At 39.2% G+C, this 17,072-nt stretch overlaps 1 protein-coding gene across 1 annotated transcript in view; it reads right to left on the bottom strand.

The window, feature by feature from the left end:
• The window catches only part of DNAH12 (dynein axonemal heavy chain 12), a 185,315-nt gene that overhangs the window by 151,519 nt on the left and 16,724 nt on the right, over positions 1-17,072 (bottom strand). The window contains exons 5-12 of the mRNA XM_075550753.1: positions 15,882-15,954; positions 12,415-12,573; positions 12,001-12,196; positions 7,831-8,019; positions 7,141-7,297; positions 3,904-3,995; positions 1,574-1,752; positions 247-382 (exon numbers count right to left, since the gene is read on the bottom strand). Coding sequence (XP_075406868.1) covers positions 247-382; positions 1,574-1,752; positions 3,904-3,995; positions 7,141-7,297; positions 7,831-8,019; positions 12,001-12,196; positions 12,415-12,573; positions 15,882-15,954 — 1,181 coding nt within the window. The remainder of the gene's footprint in view (positions 1-246; positions 383-1,573; positions 1,753-3,903; positions 3,996-7,140; positions 7,298-7,830; positions 8,020-12,000; positions 12,197-12,414; positions 12,574-15,881; positions 15,955-17,072) is intronic.

The raw sequence follows: 17,072 nt of genomic DNA, 5'->3' as shown, positions 1-17,072 counted from the left end.
GAAACTAAGGAGAAACAAATACTATAAAATCAGGTGGAAGCTTTCAGGAGGGAGCAAAGGAGTTGTAATCAGAAAGGTGCATGCAAAGGACTTTGGGGGTACTGGGGATACCCTAGTTTGATCTTTATAACTTTTTAACTGTAGATCTTACACATTTTCAATATATGTATCAACTTTCACAATGAAAAAGATATATATTTAAATATATCTATGCATATAGATATATACATACATGAATAGGCTTACCTCGATCCTTAAAATCAACTCTTGAATTCCATAAGTTCGAGCTTTCTCTACAAAAGCTATCAGTTCCATCATCTCTTCTGTTGTATCAGGAACTTTTAATGCATATTCTTTAATTGTTTCAAATTCACTGCAAATACTGAAATAATATATTGCTTTACTGTAGCCATGGTAAGTAAATCTATATTATACTAGAGAAATTTACTTTATTATTATAAAATAGAAATTGTGATGTCCTCAAAATAATTGGTTCATCTATGAAAAGTTAAGTTTAACTTATTTGCTGTAACTCAGAAAATACCTCATATCAATAAAATTAATGCAATATTTTATTGTGAAATCGTGGCATACTTAGAATGTGATTTTTGATGAACCCTTCAGTTCTCTTAGACAGCCGATATGCAGTGGGATGCAGAGCATACTTGGGATCCCAAACCCAACCCAACTCGCAGCTGTCTAGTTGATTCTGACTCACAGTGACCCTAAGAACCGAGTAGGATTGTCCCCACAGGGTTTCCAAGACGAGAAACCTTTATAGAAACTAATTGTCACATCTTTCTCCATGGAGTAGATAGTGACATAGTCATCGAATTTTCTTTCTAGGAAATTAAAAATTCTAGGTCTGTGTGTGTGTGTGTGTGTGTGTATGTGTGTGCGTGTGAAGCTCTCTATTTTGATAGCAAGTTCAAATTGTCTAACCAAAACAAAACACGATGTGGAAAAAGCAAACAATTTGGTATAACGCATTCAAATGGCTGCCACTAGTTTATCGACTCAAATTTCTAGGCTCCCTGCCATCGAGTCCATGCTGACTCAGAGTGACCCCTTGTGACTTACTGAGACTGTAACTCGAGTCGAAAGCCTAGCTTTCTCCTGCAGAGCTGCTGCCAGCCACGCAGTCGCAACAGAGCATGTAACCACGACACCACTAGGGCTCCTCACAGGTGTCCTACAACGCATGATCCCTGTCTCCGTCTTACAGCCAATCCAAACAAATAGGTCACACCACAGCAAGAATAACTCCAGGCCCTCCCATCATCACAGACAGTGTATGGTCTTTCTACTACCATGTAACCTGTCTCTAAACCCAGGCTTACTTCCAGTTATTGCTTTTTAAGTCTTGGTTTTCCTTAAAATTAGTCTGAAATAGCAACAAAACAAAAACAGCATCCCAAAGGAACTACAAAGCAGCGATCTTAGGAAGCAGGTATGGAGCCAATGTTTTTGTAAAGTATCTGTGTTTTAATCTGATCTTCTGAAGCAAGAGTTATTAGGAGCAAAATATTTATTTGTCCTTGCACCCCTAAATTTAGCACCTAATTCTACTTACGATTCATTTTCTTTTCTGTGCTTTGAAGCTATGTCACTTAGCAAGATGCTCGCAAAGGCTTTTGCTTTCCTCACCAAGCCTGTCTTTACATCATCGCAGTCCAGCCGCACCATAGGGAAATGAGCCCACTGTGGCAACAGCACAATTTCCGAAGCCAGATTTAAAAATTTCCCTATGAACTTTAAAAAAAGGTTTGAAAATTTAAGATACACTTAGAATTTTATAATTCATCAGAGAAGTCATGGTACTTTACTGTGGTGAAATTCTTAATCACATAATACATTTGAAAAAATTTTTTTCTTCACAGGGAATCCAGGATGGAGAAACCCCTCAGGACCAATATTGAGAGCAGCCATACCAAGAGAGTAAGGGGAAGATGGGGGAGATAGGAGGAACTGATCACAATGATCTACCTATAATCCCCTCCCAGGGGAATGGACAACAGAAAAGTGGGCAAAGGGAGATATCATCGGTCAGTGTGAGACATGAAAAAAACATAATAATTTATAAATTATCAAGGATTAATGAGCGAAGGAGGGTAGAGGTGAGTGTGGAGGGGAATGAGGAGCTGATACCAAGGGCTCAAGTACAAAGAAAATGTTTTCAAAATGATGATGGTAACAAATGCACAAATGTGCTCAACACAAAGGATGCATGGATGGATGGTGAAAAGAGTTGTATGAGCCCCCAATAAAATGATTAAAACACTAAATAAAATAAAACTTTTTTCTTTTTTTGTTTAAATCATTTTATTGGGGGCTCACACAACTCTTTATCACCATCCATCCATGCATCCATCCATTGAGTCAAATACATTTTTGTCCCTTTGTTGCCATCATCACTCTCGAGTTTCCTTTTCTTAAGGGACGAAAACTTTTTCCTTTCTTTCTTTTTTAAACTTTTCTCTTTCACATTTCCCCCCTACCTTATCTTTTCACTAAAATCTCTTATATAGTACTGTTCGGGGTACTGCTCCAGTATCAAATGGTGGATATTGAGGGAGTGAAATTACCCCCAAGAGTTAAAAAAGAAAAAACATCCCAGTCAGCTAATGTCTCCCAGGTTAAGAAGAAATATATATCGTGTGGCACTCTGGACTGCTGTCAGAGACTTGCCATGTCCTTATTGTGGTCTCAAAAAGGACTCTCCTCTTCAGGAAAAGATCCACAAGGAAACTTTCTGGTTTGGTCAAAGTTATCCTGAAGTCGAGAAACAATGTATTCTTCCATTAACAAAAACTCGAGATGTTACGATTTATATCACCTCCTTAAATAATCACTTCCGTATATTAGTTTGAGGAGAAAAGTGACCAAAATGCACTGCATTTTGTGAAAGTGAAGATGTGTCCACCTACTTCAGACAACGCTGGGTTACTTCCACAATGCACCTTTAATGTGGCCTCTCTCTACCTTCCTCCTGGCCCTAGGTTCACCCTCCACTGAAATGTCCCTTTCCTTTCATTTTCTTGAAGAACTCAAGACTACTCAGTGTTTTCTAGATGGATTGTGCTCAAACTTTTCAGCACACTGGGTTTGGATTACTAACCATAAGTTGGTGGTTCAAAGGCATCAGTCACATGTTCAAAACAGCAACCTTACAGGACAAGGTTGAACTGACTCGGAGTTTCCAGAGCTGTGAATCTTTGCAGAATCAGAATCAGACTGCCATATCTTTCTCCCACAGAGCAGCTGGTGGGTTTGAACCTCCAACTTTTCTGTTTAGTTTTTTAGTATTTTAATCACTGCTCCATCGAAGGATGAAATATAGATAAAATGTTTAAACATTAGGATAATAAAATAGACATAAGTATTGCCTGTGTGATTCTATTTCTATGATATTTTAGAAAAAAAAAGATCTAATCTATATTAACTGAAAGCATGCCAGTCGCCACCTAGCGCTGGGGTTAGGGAAAACTGGCAGGAATAAGGCAAGAGGAAACATTCAGAGAAAACAAAATGGCTCTCCATCTTGACCACAGTGATGGTTACACAAGTACATAAATATGTCAAAACTCATCTAATTGTACAATTAAATGTGTCAATCTTATTGTATAGAAACCTAGCCTTAGTAAAGTTATTTTAAAGTTTATTATTCTTGACATGAATTAAAAATTAAAATGAATTAATGGGTGAAAAGAAAGATAAATGGAAAGATTTAGAAAATTCAATAAAATGTTGAACCTAGTGTTTTTGTAAAGCTCATTTAATTTCTCTGTATGTATAAACTTTCATCATCAAATATTAGAAAAATGTAATTGTACATGAAAATTGTAAAGGAAGAGAGAAAATAAAAATTGCTCTAAATAATTAAAACACCAGAATCATTCTTACCTCTGTGTATTCATCAAAAGTATGATCTTCATTCTGAAAAACGCTTATCATTTCATCAGCAGTTCCATCAAGAAGCCAATTATATTTTTCAACTAAAAATTAATAATATAAGATCTCTCAATATCTTTTTTTAAAAGGTAAAGTACCTATTTTTATGTAGCCGTGCAATCAGGCAACCCACACTAGTGTCACGATTAATAGAGCAGTAACACACAGATCACTGCATTTCAAAGAATAGAATAAACAAGCAAATCAAATTAAACAGATTTTTTAAACTAAAGGTAGGAGACAAGTTAAAGTCAGAATTATCTTAGAGGGACAGATAGGACAGCAATAGGAGAAGGCCCTGGTTAACAGCATGTCAAATAACAATCCACCTGGTTCTGACACGCACCAAGAAGAGACTCTCCAAAACCCAAAAACAAATCCAATGCCATGAGTTAATGCTGACTCAAGACTACACAACAAAGCAGAGTGAAATTGCTCCTCAGGATTTCAGAGATTGTAGGTCTTTATGAGAGTGGACGGCCTCATCTTTTCCCCTTGGAGCAGCTTAGAGCTCAGGTTAACTTATGTTTTCTAGGGGCGCTGGGCTCAAAACTTTCAGCACACTAGGCTTTAGCTGCTAACCACAGGTTGTGATTCAAAGGTACTAGTTGTTCAAAAGCAACTTTATAGGACAGGGTCTAACTGACTCATGGAGTTTCCAAGGCTATAAATCTTTACAGAAGCAGACTGCTACATCTCTCTCCTACAGAGCAGCTAGCTGGGGGTGGGGGTTGAACCAAGAACTTTTTTGCTTAGCCTTTGAGTATTTTAATCATTGCTCCATTAATGCATTAAACACAGATGCAAAAAAATCCACAAACAAACATAGACCCAAGTAGGAGGGTGGGGGAGGGAGGGGAAAAAAGGAGCTGATACCAAGAGCTCAAGAAGAAATAAAATGGTTTGGTTTTGTTTTTAAATCATTTTATTTGGGGCTCTTACAGCTTTTATAACAATCCATACATCCATTGTGTTGAGCATATTTGTACATATGTTGCCCTCATCCTTTTCAAAACATTTTCTTTCTAATTGAGCCCCTGGTATCAGCTCCTCATTTTCCCCTCCCTCCCCTACCTTCCCACCCTCATGAGCCCTTGATAAATTATAAATTATTATCATATCTTACACTCTGCTGTCTCCCTTCACCCATGTTTCTATTGTTTGTCACCCTGGGGGTGGGGTTATACATCAATCATTGCAGTCGGTTCTCACTTTCTCCCCCAATCTTCCCCCTACCCTCATGGTTTCACTACTCCTATTATTGTTCCTGAGGTGTTTATCTGTCCTGGATTCTGTATGTATTGAGCCTTTAAGACCACAAATACTATATCTTCTAATAGCCAGGTACCATCAGCTTTCTTCACCACATTTGCTTATGCACGCATTTTGTCTTCAGCGATCGTGTTGGGAAGATGAACATCACAGAATGCTGGATTATTAGAACAAAGTGTTCTTGCATTGAGGGAGTACTTGAGTAGAGGCCCAATGTCCATCTGCTACCTTAATATTTAACGTATAAATATATGTACATAATCTATGTTTCTATAGTTATATATAAATATATTTACATATGTATGTGCCTGTATTTAAATCTGTATAAACGTCCTTTGCATCCTAGTTCTTTCCTTTATTTCCTTTTACTTTCCTCTTGTCCCACTATCTACTCTACCTTCATTCGGCTTTCAGTAATTCCTCTCAGCTACACTGCACGTGATCAACCCCCCCCAGGTATTCTATGCCCTCCTTGTCATCAATTTCAGATCACTTGCTGTTCCCTTGTCCCTGGGTTTGTTGGCTCCCCCTTGTTTTCCTCCACTTCCCCCTCTCCCATGTCTCCTCAGAACTGTTGGTCCCATTATTTTCTTCTTGGGATTGTTTATCCTGAATATATAGAGAGACATAAAATGAAAAATGAAAAACTCCTATAAATAGTCCCAGGTATGTTTGTTTACTTTTATGATGTTTTCTGATCGAGTCTGACGAGGTGCCAAGCCCTGACCTTGAAGCCTATTTTAGGGATTCCTCAGAGATTTCATTGCTTTGCTCCCCGGAAAGAAAATGTTTTGAAAATGATGATAGCAACATATGTACAAGTGTGTCTGGTGTATGGACTGTTCTAAAGAGTTGTAAGAGCCCCCAATAAATTGATGTATGGATTGTTATAAGAACTGTATAAGTCCCCAATAAAATTACTTAAAAAAAAGAAACAGACAAAATTTAAAAACCATTAAGATAATAAAGAAAGTTGACATATGAGAGTGTTTGTTCTGTGATTCCATTTCTATGGAATTCTAGAAGAGAAAGGTCTAATCTATATTAGCTGAAAGCATGAGCTGCTGACCTGTGGCTAGCTGCTCAGCACTTAACCCACCGCAACCGCCAGGGCTCCTGTGATGAGGCTATAAAGGTTCAGGCCCTTCAAAGCTCTTCTCGGGAATTACCTTGCTTTACCCTTGATGTAGTTTCTTCTTTATCCCTAAGCTCCCCTCCTTACCCCTGGCTCTAGCACCCCGCTCCAGTTTACTTTCAGGCTTCGGCCCCGACAAAAGCATTAACATGTGTTGGTTTGATCCTCAGCTCTACAAAAGCCACACCTGAACTCACGTGTAGACACCTGGTGGCACAGTGGATCGCGCGTGAGGCTGCTAACCACGGTAAGCAGTTTAAAACCGCCCGTCGCTCCTCAGGAGAAAGATGAAGCTTTCCACTCCCCAAAAAGACGGATAGTCCCGGAAGCCCACAGAGGCAGTTCTACTCTCTACTATAGGATCGCTACGAGTCAGCATCGACTTCACTGTGCTGAGTGCTTTCTGAGCGAGTGCTTGCTTCTTCTCCTGCTTTTTTGCAGCAGCCCCAGACAGCCGAGCAGCTAGCCAAATGCCAGTATTTTTTCAAAAGCCGTTCTTTTATGGTGAAAAAGAAAGAAAGAAAAAGAATCGGGAGTGGGGAAGCAGGGAGGGAGGGGAAAAAGAGGACTTGATGCAAAGGGCTTAAGTGGAGAGCAGACCGCTTTGAGAATGATGAGGGCAAAGAATGTACAGATATGCTTTATACAATTGATGTATGTATATGTATGGATTGTGATAAGAGTTGTATGAGTCCCTAATAAAACATTAATAAATAAATAAGAGGAAAAAAATAAAAGGTACAATTCCAATATTTAAAAAAAGAATCACATGTCACATATACCATATGCCTCATATTGTTGTCTTGGGCCTTCTAAGTTCTGATGTATTGCTAGCTTCAATGTATCGACAGCCCAGTGGATCACATGTGCAGGTAGCTCGGTGTCAAGATTTGTAGGTGTTACAGCTCCTGACAGCCAAGAAGGTATGGTTTGGACATTCTAATGTAAATAAAAATGACAATTTATAAAATAAACATATAACTGGTCCAAATAGAAATCTGATGCTATACATTAAAGCATTAGTTTCAGGTTTCATTGGTTCCAGAAAAGATAAACGATGCAAAATAATAACTTTAAATCGAACAACTTTATAGCCTAACATGAAACATAATTGAGTTATTTTACTATCATTCAACATATAATAACCTATACTGTGAAAGTGATTATACTAAAAAGCTCTAAAAAGGTTTTGAAGAAGCTCACAATCAGTAGGAAGATGAGACATGCACAAACATCTTAATTCCTAACTATAGTGAAACCTCTAAGGACAATACCGTCTCCAGTCAGGAGATTGGAAGGCATTTCTAACTTAAAATAGACTGGGGGCGGAGGGGGAGGGTGAGGCAAAACAAAGAGTTATACCGTATATACTTAAATGTGCTTTGTAAACTTAAAAATAATTACACTCAAATCTTTTAGAATTCTGAAAAAGACTCACATTAAAGAGCCCAGAGGTAAAGATGACGTCATACCTGGAAGGCTTCTGCTATCCGTTCTATTAAACCCAAAACAATGTCCTCCAAATCTTGAAAGGTGGGATAAAATTCCATTTTCTCATCATCAAACGTCAATTCCATCTTAAATATTGGCAACCCTCGTTGGTCTTCGTGGTCAAAAAGTTTTACAAATCCTTCCACAGTTCTCCTTAAGAAATCTTTTAACTGCATGATATCATACATTCCTATTACTTTAGAAACCCCAAATCCTACCTCTAACTAAAACTAGTGAACTATAGCCTATAATAAAATCATTCAGTCAACCAATTTAGTCCTGAAATTATTCTCATTCAGCATATATTCTTAATTAGTGTTACCTAAAACAAAGTGAAAAATTTGTGCAATTGTTTTCTTTTCAATGGGATACCAACAATCTTAAAATGGCAACTCAGAGTTTAACACATTCTTTAGCCAAACTGTCCCTGGAACGGACAATGTTCAGAAGACCAAACAGCAGGGTGAAGACTGGGATGAGACGGATTTGACACCTGAGACCTAGGGTGAGAGGCAGTAATATATTGGGGTTGGTCTCAGTGTTACAAGAACTAACTGCTAAATATTCAAGAATTTTGACGACCAATCGGTAAATCCTTAGAAGTTTGAAACCCACCAAGGTAGAAACACCAGGGTTTGAGTTGTGATTTGTTTCGTTCTTTTTCTTCTGCAGAGCTGTATTCTAGCACACCGTGATGTGAGGGTAGACCTACTGGAACTTAAAATATGCATGATGAGTTACTAAAGTATGAATAATGCATTCTCTACCAAACCTACTACTAGGAATTTAACTTAGCAGGCAAACAAAAATCCAAATGACCTTTAAAACATTTCTCATCTTTTTATTTCTTATCAAATAATCATGGTTCTCTGATGAGTGTAAACATAGATGGGAAAACAACTATGTCATAGTGATATGTTCTAGATAATAAATGCATTCGTATGTATGACGTTTCTCCTTTTTAAGATGCATTGCAAAATTTATTGGCTCTTTGGAACTTTTAAAATCGAGATCACTCAAGTGAATCTCTTCATCATCACTGCGAGTTAGATAATTTCATGTCAACTTGAAGACATAAAAGTGAAGGGGTAGCGTCTAGCCTCCCAATAGGTCACAGCCTGATGGTGCCTCCTCGTGGGCGTGACCTCCTCATAAGGAGGGTCCTGGGAACCTCTCCCCACTCTCTAGCTTCATCTTCCTGTTGAGACGCCAGAGATAAGTCAGACCCTTGGAGATTTGTCCACTGCCATTGGATCCATAAGGCTTTGTACCCACCAGCCTGCTTCCTGCATTCTGCATCACTGCATCACTGCATATGACTGCCAATCTGAAGAAGGATTTATGGACAGTATCGGACTTAAGGAGAAGTATCGGACTTATGAACTTGATCTGGACTGGGCTGTTTGCTTGATATATAATTACTTCTTGATATAAGTGTCTCTGGATTTATTTCTATAATCTATACCCTGTCTAACACATTATGGTAGCAGAAGCAGTATTCATTTGCTGAAGCAATGAAAACATATCTGGAACAGCAGCTGCAACTGGAGTCACCAGCTGGTTAAGTTTACGATAATCCACCATCATTCTCTAAGATCTATCTGTTTTTTGCACAGGCCAGACAGGGAAGTTAAATGAGAATGTGGTAGGAATCACCACCCCTGCATCCTTCAAGTCTTTGATGGTGAGGCTAATCTCTGTAATCCCTCCAGGAATGCATATTGCTTTTGGTTTACTGTTTTCCTAGGCAACAGCAATTCCCCTGGTGTCCACTTGGCCTTTCCTACCATAATAGCTCTTATTCCACATTTCAGAGATCCGATATAGGGGTTCTGCCAGTTATTAAGGATGCCTATTCCAATGATGCATCCTGGAACTGGGAAAATAGCGACAGGATGGGTCAGGGACCCACTGGAACCATGGTGAGACATACCTGAGCTAAAACTCCATGAATAACTTGATCTCCATAAGCCCCCACTCTGACTGGTAGGCTTTCAAAATATTTTGGGTCTCCAGGAATTAGTGTCATTTCAGAGCCAGTATCAAATAATCCCCCCAAAGTTTGATTATTTCCTTTCCCCCAATGGGCAGTCACTTGTAAAAGGTTGCAGATCCCTCTGAGGAAGGCTAGAAGACTAACAATATAAACCTTTGTCAATGTATCAGGGTTCTTCTTCAAAGGGACCCGATCTTCCCATCATTCAAGGGGTTGTGGGTCCGTAAGCTAGCTCAAGTCTGGAAATTGAGTGAGGGGTTGTGACTCTCTGTCCTGGTGATTGGAATTGGACTGCTGTTCACCTGTTCTAGCATTCTTCTGCTTATATAGAGCAAGTAAATATTTAGTAAGTGTCCCATGTATTTCATTTCTAGGGACAGGGTCGCTAAGTAGCCAATGCCCTAAGTCCACACGAGACAGGTTGCTCTGATTACTATGGAAACCTTGTTGTCCATTACAATAACCACACCCACCCCATCTCTGCTAATTCAGTGCTGACACCTACCTCCTACCACCACAGGGCCCAATCAGCCCCACTGTAGGCAAATGCTATAGATCAATTAGGGCAATTCCCACTGTTAATCCTGGTGTAGATACACTATCAATCAAAGGAGTCTTCAGAGATGCTGGAACCCCCTTCACAAACTTGTTCCTTATAATTTTGGTGAAAGGTATTTCCTTGGGGCACTCCTTTTGTGGGTCTGTGGGATTTTTCTGAAAAATCCATTCTAACATGACAATTTCCCTAAGCTTTTGGATACCATCTTTTACAGTGTACCAAGGTAGGTCAGGTACCTCAAGTTGGTCTAATCTAGGCCATCTGGCAGCCCATGCTTCAGTGCCAATTGTGTCAAACTAATCCTGGGAATTAAGATCAAATACCTGACATCAAATGTACAGCGAACAATAAATCCCACTATACCTGCCAACTGCATCCAATGAAAATCTCTGCTTCCCTTCACTGGTCAGTTCAGACCTCACCTGCTCCATCTAGCTCTTATCCCTAGTTACCCAGGATAACTAGGAGCCCCGCTCATGTAGTGGTTACACATTGGGCTGCAGATTGCAAGGTCAGCAGTTCAAAACCACTAGCCACCACTCCATGGGAGAAAAACGAGGCTACTCCCCAAAAGAGTTATAGCCTCAGAATTCCACAGTGGCAATGTTACCCTGTCCTATAAGTTCGCCATGAGTGACTCGAAGGCAGTGAGGTTGTTGCAGATCGCTGCACACCTGCCTCTTTTCTAAGGATGACTTAAGTATTACTCAGAGTCCAGGAAAGGACTCTCTTTACTAGTAGGAATGACAATATAATCATAAAAGGCGGAGTCTGAAAGTCTCGGTGAAGAGCTGCCATGTCTCTGGAGGATACTTTAATTTCCTGAGAGCAAATATTTGATCTTGCCATCTAGGACTCTCCATTGAGCCTCCATCTTCCAAGGCCTTTATTGGCCTCACCACGTGGTCATTATAAATTACATCACAACCCCTAAGGTTTAGCCAGCATTTGGCTCCCAGATCCCTCTTGGTCTGATTAGCTCCTACTCACTGGCTTCAGGTGGGATCTACCTCTCAGAAACCAGGATTAAAAGCTAGATTGTCTACTTCCAGGAGGGTTCCACAACTCACAGAGCTTGTTACCAAATGAGAAAGTTTGTGTTCAGAGCTAGGTTTCTAGGATTATATTTCTATAATGGTGAAAAATCCAAGGAACCCATAAATATAACACTATTAAATTTATCATTTTTGATTTGTGACTTAAAGGTACTCAATAACATTTGTACCAAGATTATGAATATATGAATCAATTGCAGACTTACTGAGAACCAATGAAAATCAATCCACTTGGAATTTCATAAATAAAAAAATATCTTTGATAGGCCTTAGCTAACTAACATGCTTTAACAAGGTGATAAATAGCTTACAACCTTTACACATAAAGCCAGCATAATAATGACACATAATTCTAGACTTCTTATGTTAGATTGCTGCAGAAACTAAGTATTTTATGGTATTTATTTAAATAGAATGAACTGTTTTTTTCAATTTATTTCAAAACAATTACTTAGTATATGGCTAAAGAGAATTTTATTTTAAATACTAAGCCAAATTTAATAATATTAACATTTAAGACATATATAAGATGCATGTTTACCTGATTTGACATAAGTGTGGAAACACAGCTATAAAAAGAATCCATTTTCTCAGATTTAATGCCTTCTACTGACTCCTTTTTGGTAAAGAGATTTATGACCTTTGGGTACCATGTGTTCATTATCTTCTCTTCTGCTTTTTTAGCTTGTATTGATAGATCATTTCTCAACGTTTCACAGTCAATTGGCCCTTTAGCGCTAGTTATGAAGAAAAGAAAATAGATTTGAGCAAATAATAGATCTTAGTCTTTATACACAATTCTTATAATATGTAAAATAATTTTTAAATTGTAAAATAGAAAGAAAGTGGTCAAAGATCTACCAATCACATTTTTTAATTGTACAGCCAAAAACAAAGGTGCAAGCAAGGAAGCGTTCAAATCTAAAATGTTAATTAATCAATACAGGATTTTTACCGTATTCCTGTGAAGTCCAGCAAAACTGTATTGGCAAATGTTGCATAACCAACATCAAGTAACATTTTCATGGTTGGGTGAACAATGTGTAAATTAGATAATATTTGGTTTCTTGCCTGCACATAGCTAGAATGCCACGGGTTTGAATAATCCAGGCCTCTGAAAAAGCAAAGCATCATATCAAACAGGAATAAAACAACCAACCCTAAGGTTTTGGAAATAATTTTTATGACATGGAATCAATATTAAAGTGAGAAAACTGGAGAAAGAAAAGTGGGCAAGGTGTCACCAGTGGGAGCTATGGAAGAGAAACAGTTAATAAAAACTATCAAGATCTCAAAAGTACACTATCTTAGAAAAAGCAAAGTTAAATTGTAAGGCAGATGAAGGATGCCCGGTGTGAGCGCCTTGCTTGCTAGCTTCCACTGGGCTCTCATTCAGTTCTGATGGGCTGAGCTGAAAGAACAGTCTCTGGGAGTAGGAGGGTACGTGGAGGAACCTGTCAGGCAGACAAAGAGACTCACGACAGGCCAGGAAGCGATGCAGTTCGGACACCTTTAGAGAACAGTGCAGAACTAGCTGCAGCTTTAGATGTGTCCAGCAGACCTCAGAATTTCACAAGTCTAGATTTCAGTGTAAGATCAGTTTATTCTCAATCAGTTATCAAAAGGTGCATGAAAACGTAGGCCCGCAGTCTCAAGAGACAACTCTATCCAATTGGCAGCACAACATTCAGATTATCTTAGTACCCACCTGGGTAGCATCTGGAGTCTTTAAAAATTGGCAAGCAGCCTTCTAAGATACAACTATTGGGCCCTACTCATCAAGAGAAACGGAGAAAGAAGGAAAACAAAGTCTCAGGTAAGAAGGCCTGCTCTACCCTGAGACCACAACTAGATAGTGAGTACCCTGCTACCAACTGTTCTGATCAGGACCACAGGAGACGGATATACTATGGGCTACGGTACCACCAGGAGATCCTCAGGACAAAGACTGGGCTTTCTACTCACGTAAACAGTTACAGTCTCAGAAATCCATTGGGGGATTGCTATGAGTCAGCAATGACTGGATGGCAATGAGATAGATGGAATGCCAAATACAAATGGAAAACATGCAGGCAAATTCCTCCTCCTTGGATTTTGTTAGAATCCACTTTCGATAACTTGTAAAAGTTATTTCTATAAAAAGTGTGTAAATGTAACTTCATGTAATTCTCCTCTATCTTCTAGGGGTTTTTTTCTGGAAGAATATCTGCATGAAATCAAGAGGCCCAGCACTAGAAGAACTGGACAATTAGCAACTGTGTGCAAGATAGGCATGCATTGATTCTGTGCCTTTCCCTATGGAATGGTTGTGATTTACTTCTATCTTTGTAATTCATCTCTTTAGTGGATTGACTATGAAAATATCACATTCTGGTTTAATTTTTTTTCTTTTCTTTTTTTACAGGGAATTTGTTTGTTTTTAATCATTTTATTGGGAGCTCATACAACTCTTATCATAATCCATACATACATCAATTGTGTAAAGCACATCTGTACATTTGTTGCCCCGATCATTCTCAAAACATTTGCTCTCCACTTAAGCCCCTAATATCAGCTCTCCTCTTTTTGCCCTCTTCCTCCCCCCCTCCCTCATGAACCCTTGATATTTTATAAATTATTATTTTGTCATATCTTACACTGTCCAACATCTCCCTTTTCCCACTTTTCTGTTGTCTATCCCCCAGGGAGGAGGTTATACATAGATCCCCATAATCTGTTCCCCCTTTCATCCCACCCTCCCTCTATCCTCCTAGTATTGCCACTTTCATCACCGGTCCCGAAGGATCATCTGTCCTGGATTCTCTGTGTTTCTAGTTCCTATATGTACCAGTGTACATCCTCTGGTCTAGCCAGATTTGTAAAGTAGAATCGGGATCATAATAGTGGGCGGGGGTGGGGAGGAGCATTTAGAAACTAGAGGAAAGTTGTATGTTTTATCGTTGCTACACTGCACCCTGACTGGCTTATCGACTCCCCATGACCCTTCTTAAGGGGATTTCCAAATGCCTACAGATGGGCTTTGGGTCTCCACTCCGCACTCCCCTACATTCACAATGATATGATTTTTTTGTTCTTTGATGCCTGATACCTGATCCCTTCAACACCTTGTAATCGCACAGGCTGGTGTGTTTCTTCCATGTAGGCTTTGTTGTTTCTTGGCTAGATGGCCACTTATTTACCCTCAAGCCTTTAAGACCCCAGGTGCTATATCTTTTGATAGCTGGGCACCATCAGCTTTCTTTACCACATTTGCTTATGTATACATTTGTCTTCAGTGATTATGTCAGGGAGATGAGCATCATGGAATGACAGTTTAGAACAAAGTGTTCTTGCACTGAGTGAGTACTTGAGTAGAGATCCAATGTCCATCTGCTACCTTAATACTAAACCTATACATATATGAACACAGATCTATTTCTCCATCCTCATATATATATTTACATATGTACATGCCTGTATTTAGACCTCTATAAATACCCTTTGTCTCCTAGTTCTTTCCTCTATTTCCCTTTACTTTCCTCTTGTCCCACTGTCATGTTTAGTCTTCATTTGGGTTTCAGTAACTCCTCTCGTTACTCTGCCCTTGATCAAGCCCTACCAGGCCTCTTACACCCTCTTTGCCACTGATTTGGATCACTTGTGTTCCCTTGTCCCTGGGTTTCGCCTTCTCTTCTGTTTTGAGGGGAGAGGTTTTTGTGGTTGGGAGTAGATTTTATTTTAAGTAACTTTTCCCAAGATAGAATAAGAGAAAAACACAGAACAGAAAGTAAATTCTTAAAAAGTCCAGACTTATTGGACCAGGTGAAAGTAGAGGTTGCCTTGAAACTGCTGCCCTGAGATAGTCTGTATCAGCGATTCTCCACCTTCCTCAGGCCCGGCCCTTTCATACAGGTCCTCATGTGGTGGGGACCCCCAACCAGAACATTAGTTTCACTGCTACTTCACACTGTAATTTTGCTACTGTTATGAATCGGGCGACCCCTATGAAAGAGTCGTTTGACCCCCAAAGGGGTCATGACCCACAGGTTGAGAACACTGCTTCTATAACCTTCAACCAAAATTATTCCCTAAAGTCACCTTTTCGTGAAATAATGAACTGTCACACACCATAAATGATATTGCCCATGAGTACAGTTGGTAGTCCAGTTTGTTTTGTTTTTGTTTTAAAAACATCTGTGACCCTAAAAGTGAAGAGGAGAAGATGTGTGTGGGAAGGCAGAGAAACCAGAGCCCTGGAAGTGGGATAACCAGAGCGCAGTAAAAGAAAATACTGGAAAATGCAGCACAATGTCATTGAGCAATTCTGTGGATTTTGCCAAATGGGAACTTAATTTGTTGTATGAACTTTCACCAAAATGACAATATAGCATTATTATCTTTTTTAATTTACATGAAGTAATGTACTTAACATGATTTACTCACAAAGGGGATTCAAATAAAGGGGCTCCTTCATCTTCAAGCCATTTCACTGGTGGTTTCACGAGCACACTCTTCACTAAAATAGACATGGGATACTATTGAGAATTCTTGCAAACCCTAAGTATATCAAAGTTTCTGGTTTTGCTTTTATATTAGAGGATATCGTTGCACCCCTGTCTTTGAAACAAAGTCAAAGTCTTGGTAGCATTTTGGCTTACTTTGAAAAGTAATTAAACAACAGTCATGCTTTGGTAAGTTCTCAGTTACGGTGCCATATCCACTCAAAAGTCTCTGGTATGGACATTTAAGAATATTTATTCCAATAAAAATTGCAAAGGTTAAACTCCCATAAGTACAAGTCTTTGTTCGCATGTTCTTTAAAATCCTTCAAATAGAATAGCTACAATTATAAGGTCAAGGCAAAATAATAATAATCTATTAACGATAAGCACATAAAATTACAAAAAATACTGTTAAGTCACAAAAGATTTTTACTAAGTTATAAACTCAGCACCACTAAATAAACATCATATCTAAGAACCAAATAGTGTCCATTTACTTCCTCACTGATTGTGTTTGTTTTTATGCTTGATTCGCTGAGGAAAAAGAAAAAAAGCAAAGACATTTTAGTTACCTAGTGCGATTGTAATAGACTACCACAAAGAGGAAGCTCTGACAAACAGGAATTGATTTTGCCACCGTTAGGAGGCTCCCAGTCTGGACGCAGAGCACCAGCTCTGGCAGAAGGCTTTCCCTGTCTGTCAGCACCAGAGGAAGGGACTTGTCTCTTCAGCTTCTCCTTCTTGGTCCCTTGGAGATATATCTTAGCCTCTATCTTACTTCATCTCCTCTTAACTTGCTTATTTAATTTCTTTCGTAGTTCACAAGAGATTCCAGATATCCACCAATGAAGTCGTCCCTGTGAGGCCGACTAGAAGTGCCCGATGGCGTTCGAGGCTGCACATCTTTACAGACAGCACAAGCCTCATCTTTCTCCATGGAGCAGCTGGTGGTTTCAAACAACTGAACTTTCCGTTAGCAGTCCAATTCCTAATCCCTTTCATCACCAGGCCTCCTGGACGATATTAATTATGGCTTATTAACATAGCCACACACATTTCTGGGTAACAGTTTACTTCACAATAGGAAGTAAAAGAGAACTGACATTTGCTAGATGCTATTGGCAGGTGCCCT

The sequence above is a fragment of the Tenrec ecaudatus genome, chromosome 5 (genome assembly GCF_050624435.1).
Source record: "Tenrec ecaudatus isolate mTenEca1 chromosome 5, mTenEca1.hap1, whole genome shotgun sequence".
Classification (NCBI taxonomy): Eukaryota; Metazoa; Chordata; class Mammalia; order Afrosoricida; family Tenrecidae; genus Tenrec; species Tenrec ecaudatus.
Note: the sequence above shows the minus strand (reverse complement) of the source record. Positions and strands in the feature narration are given on the sequence as shown.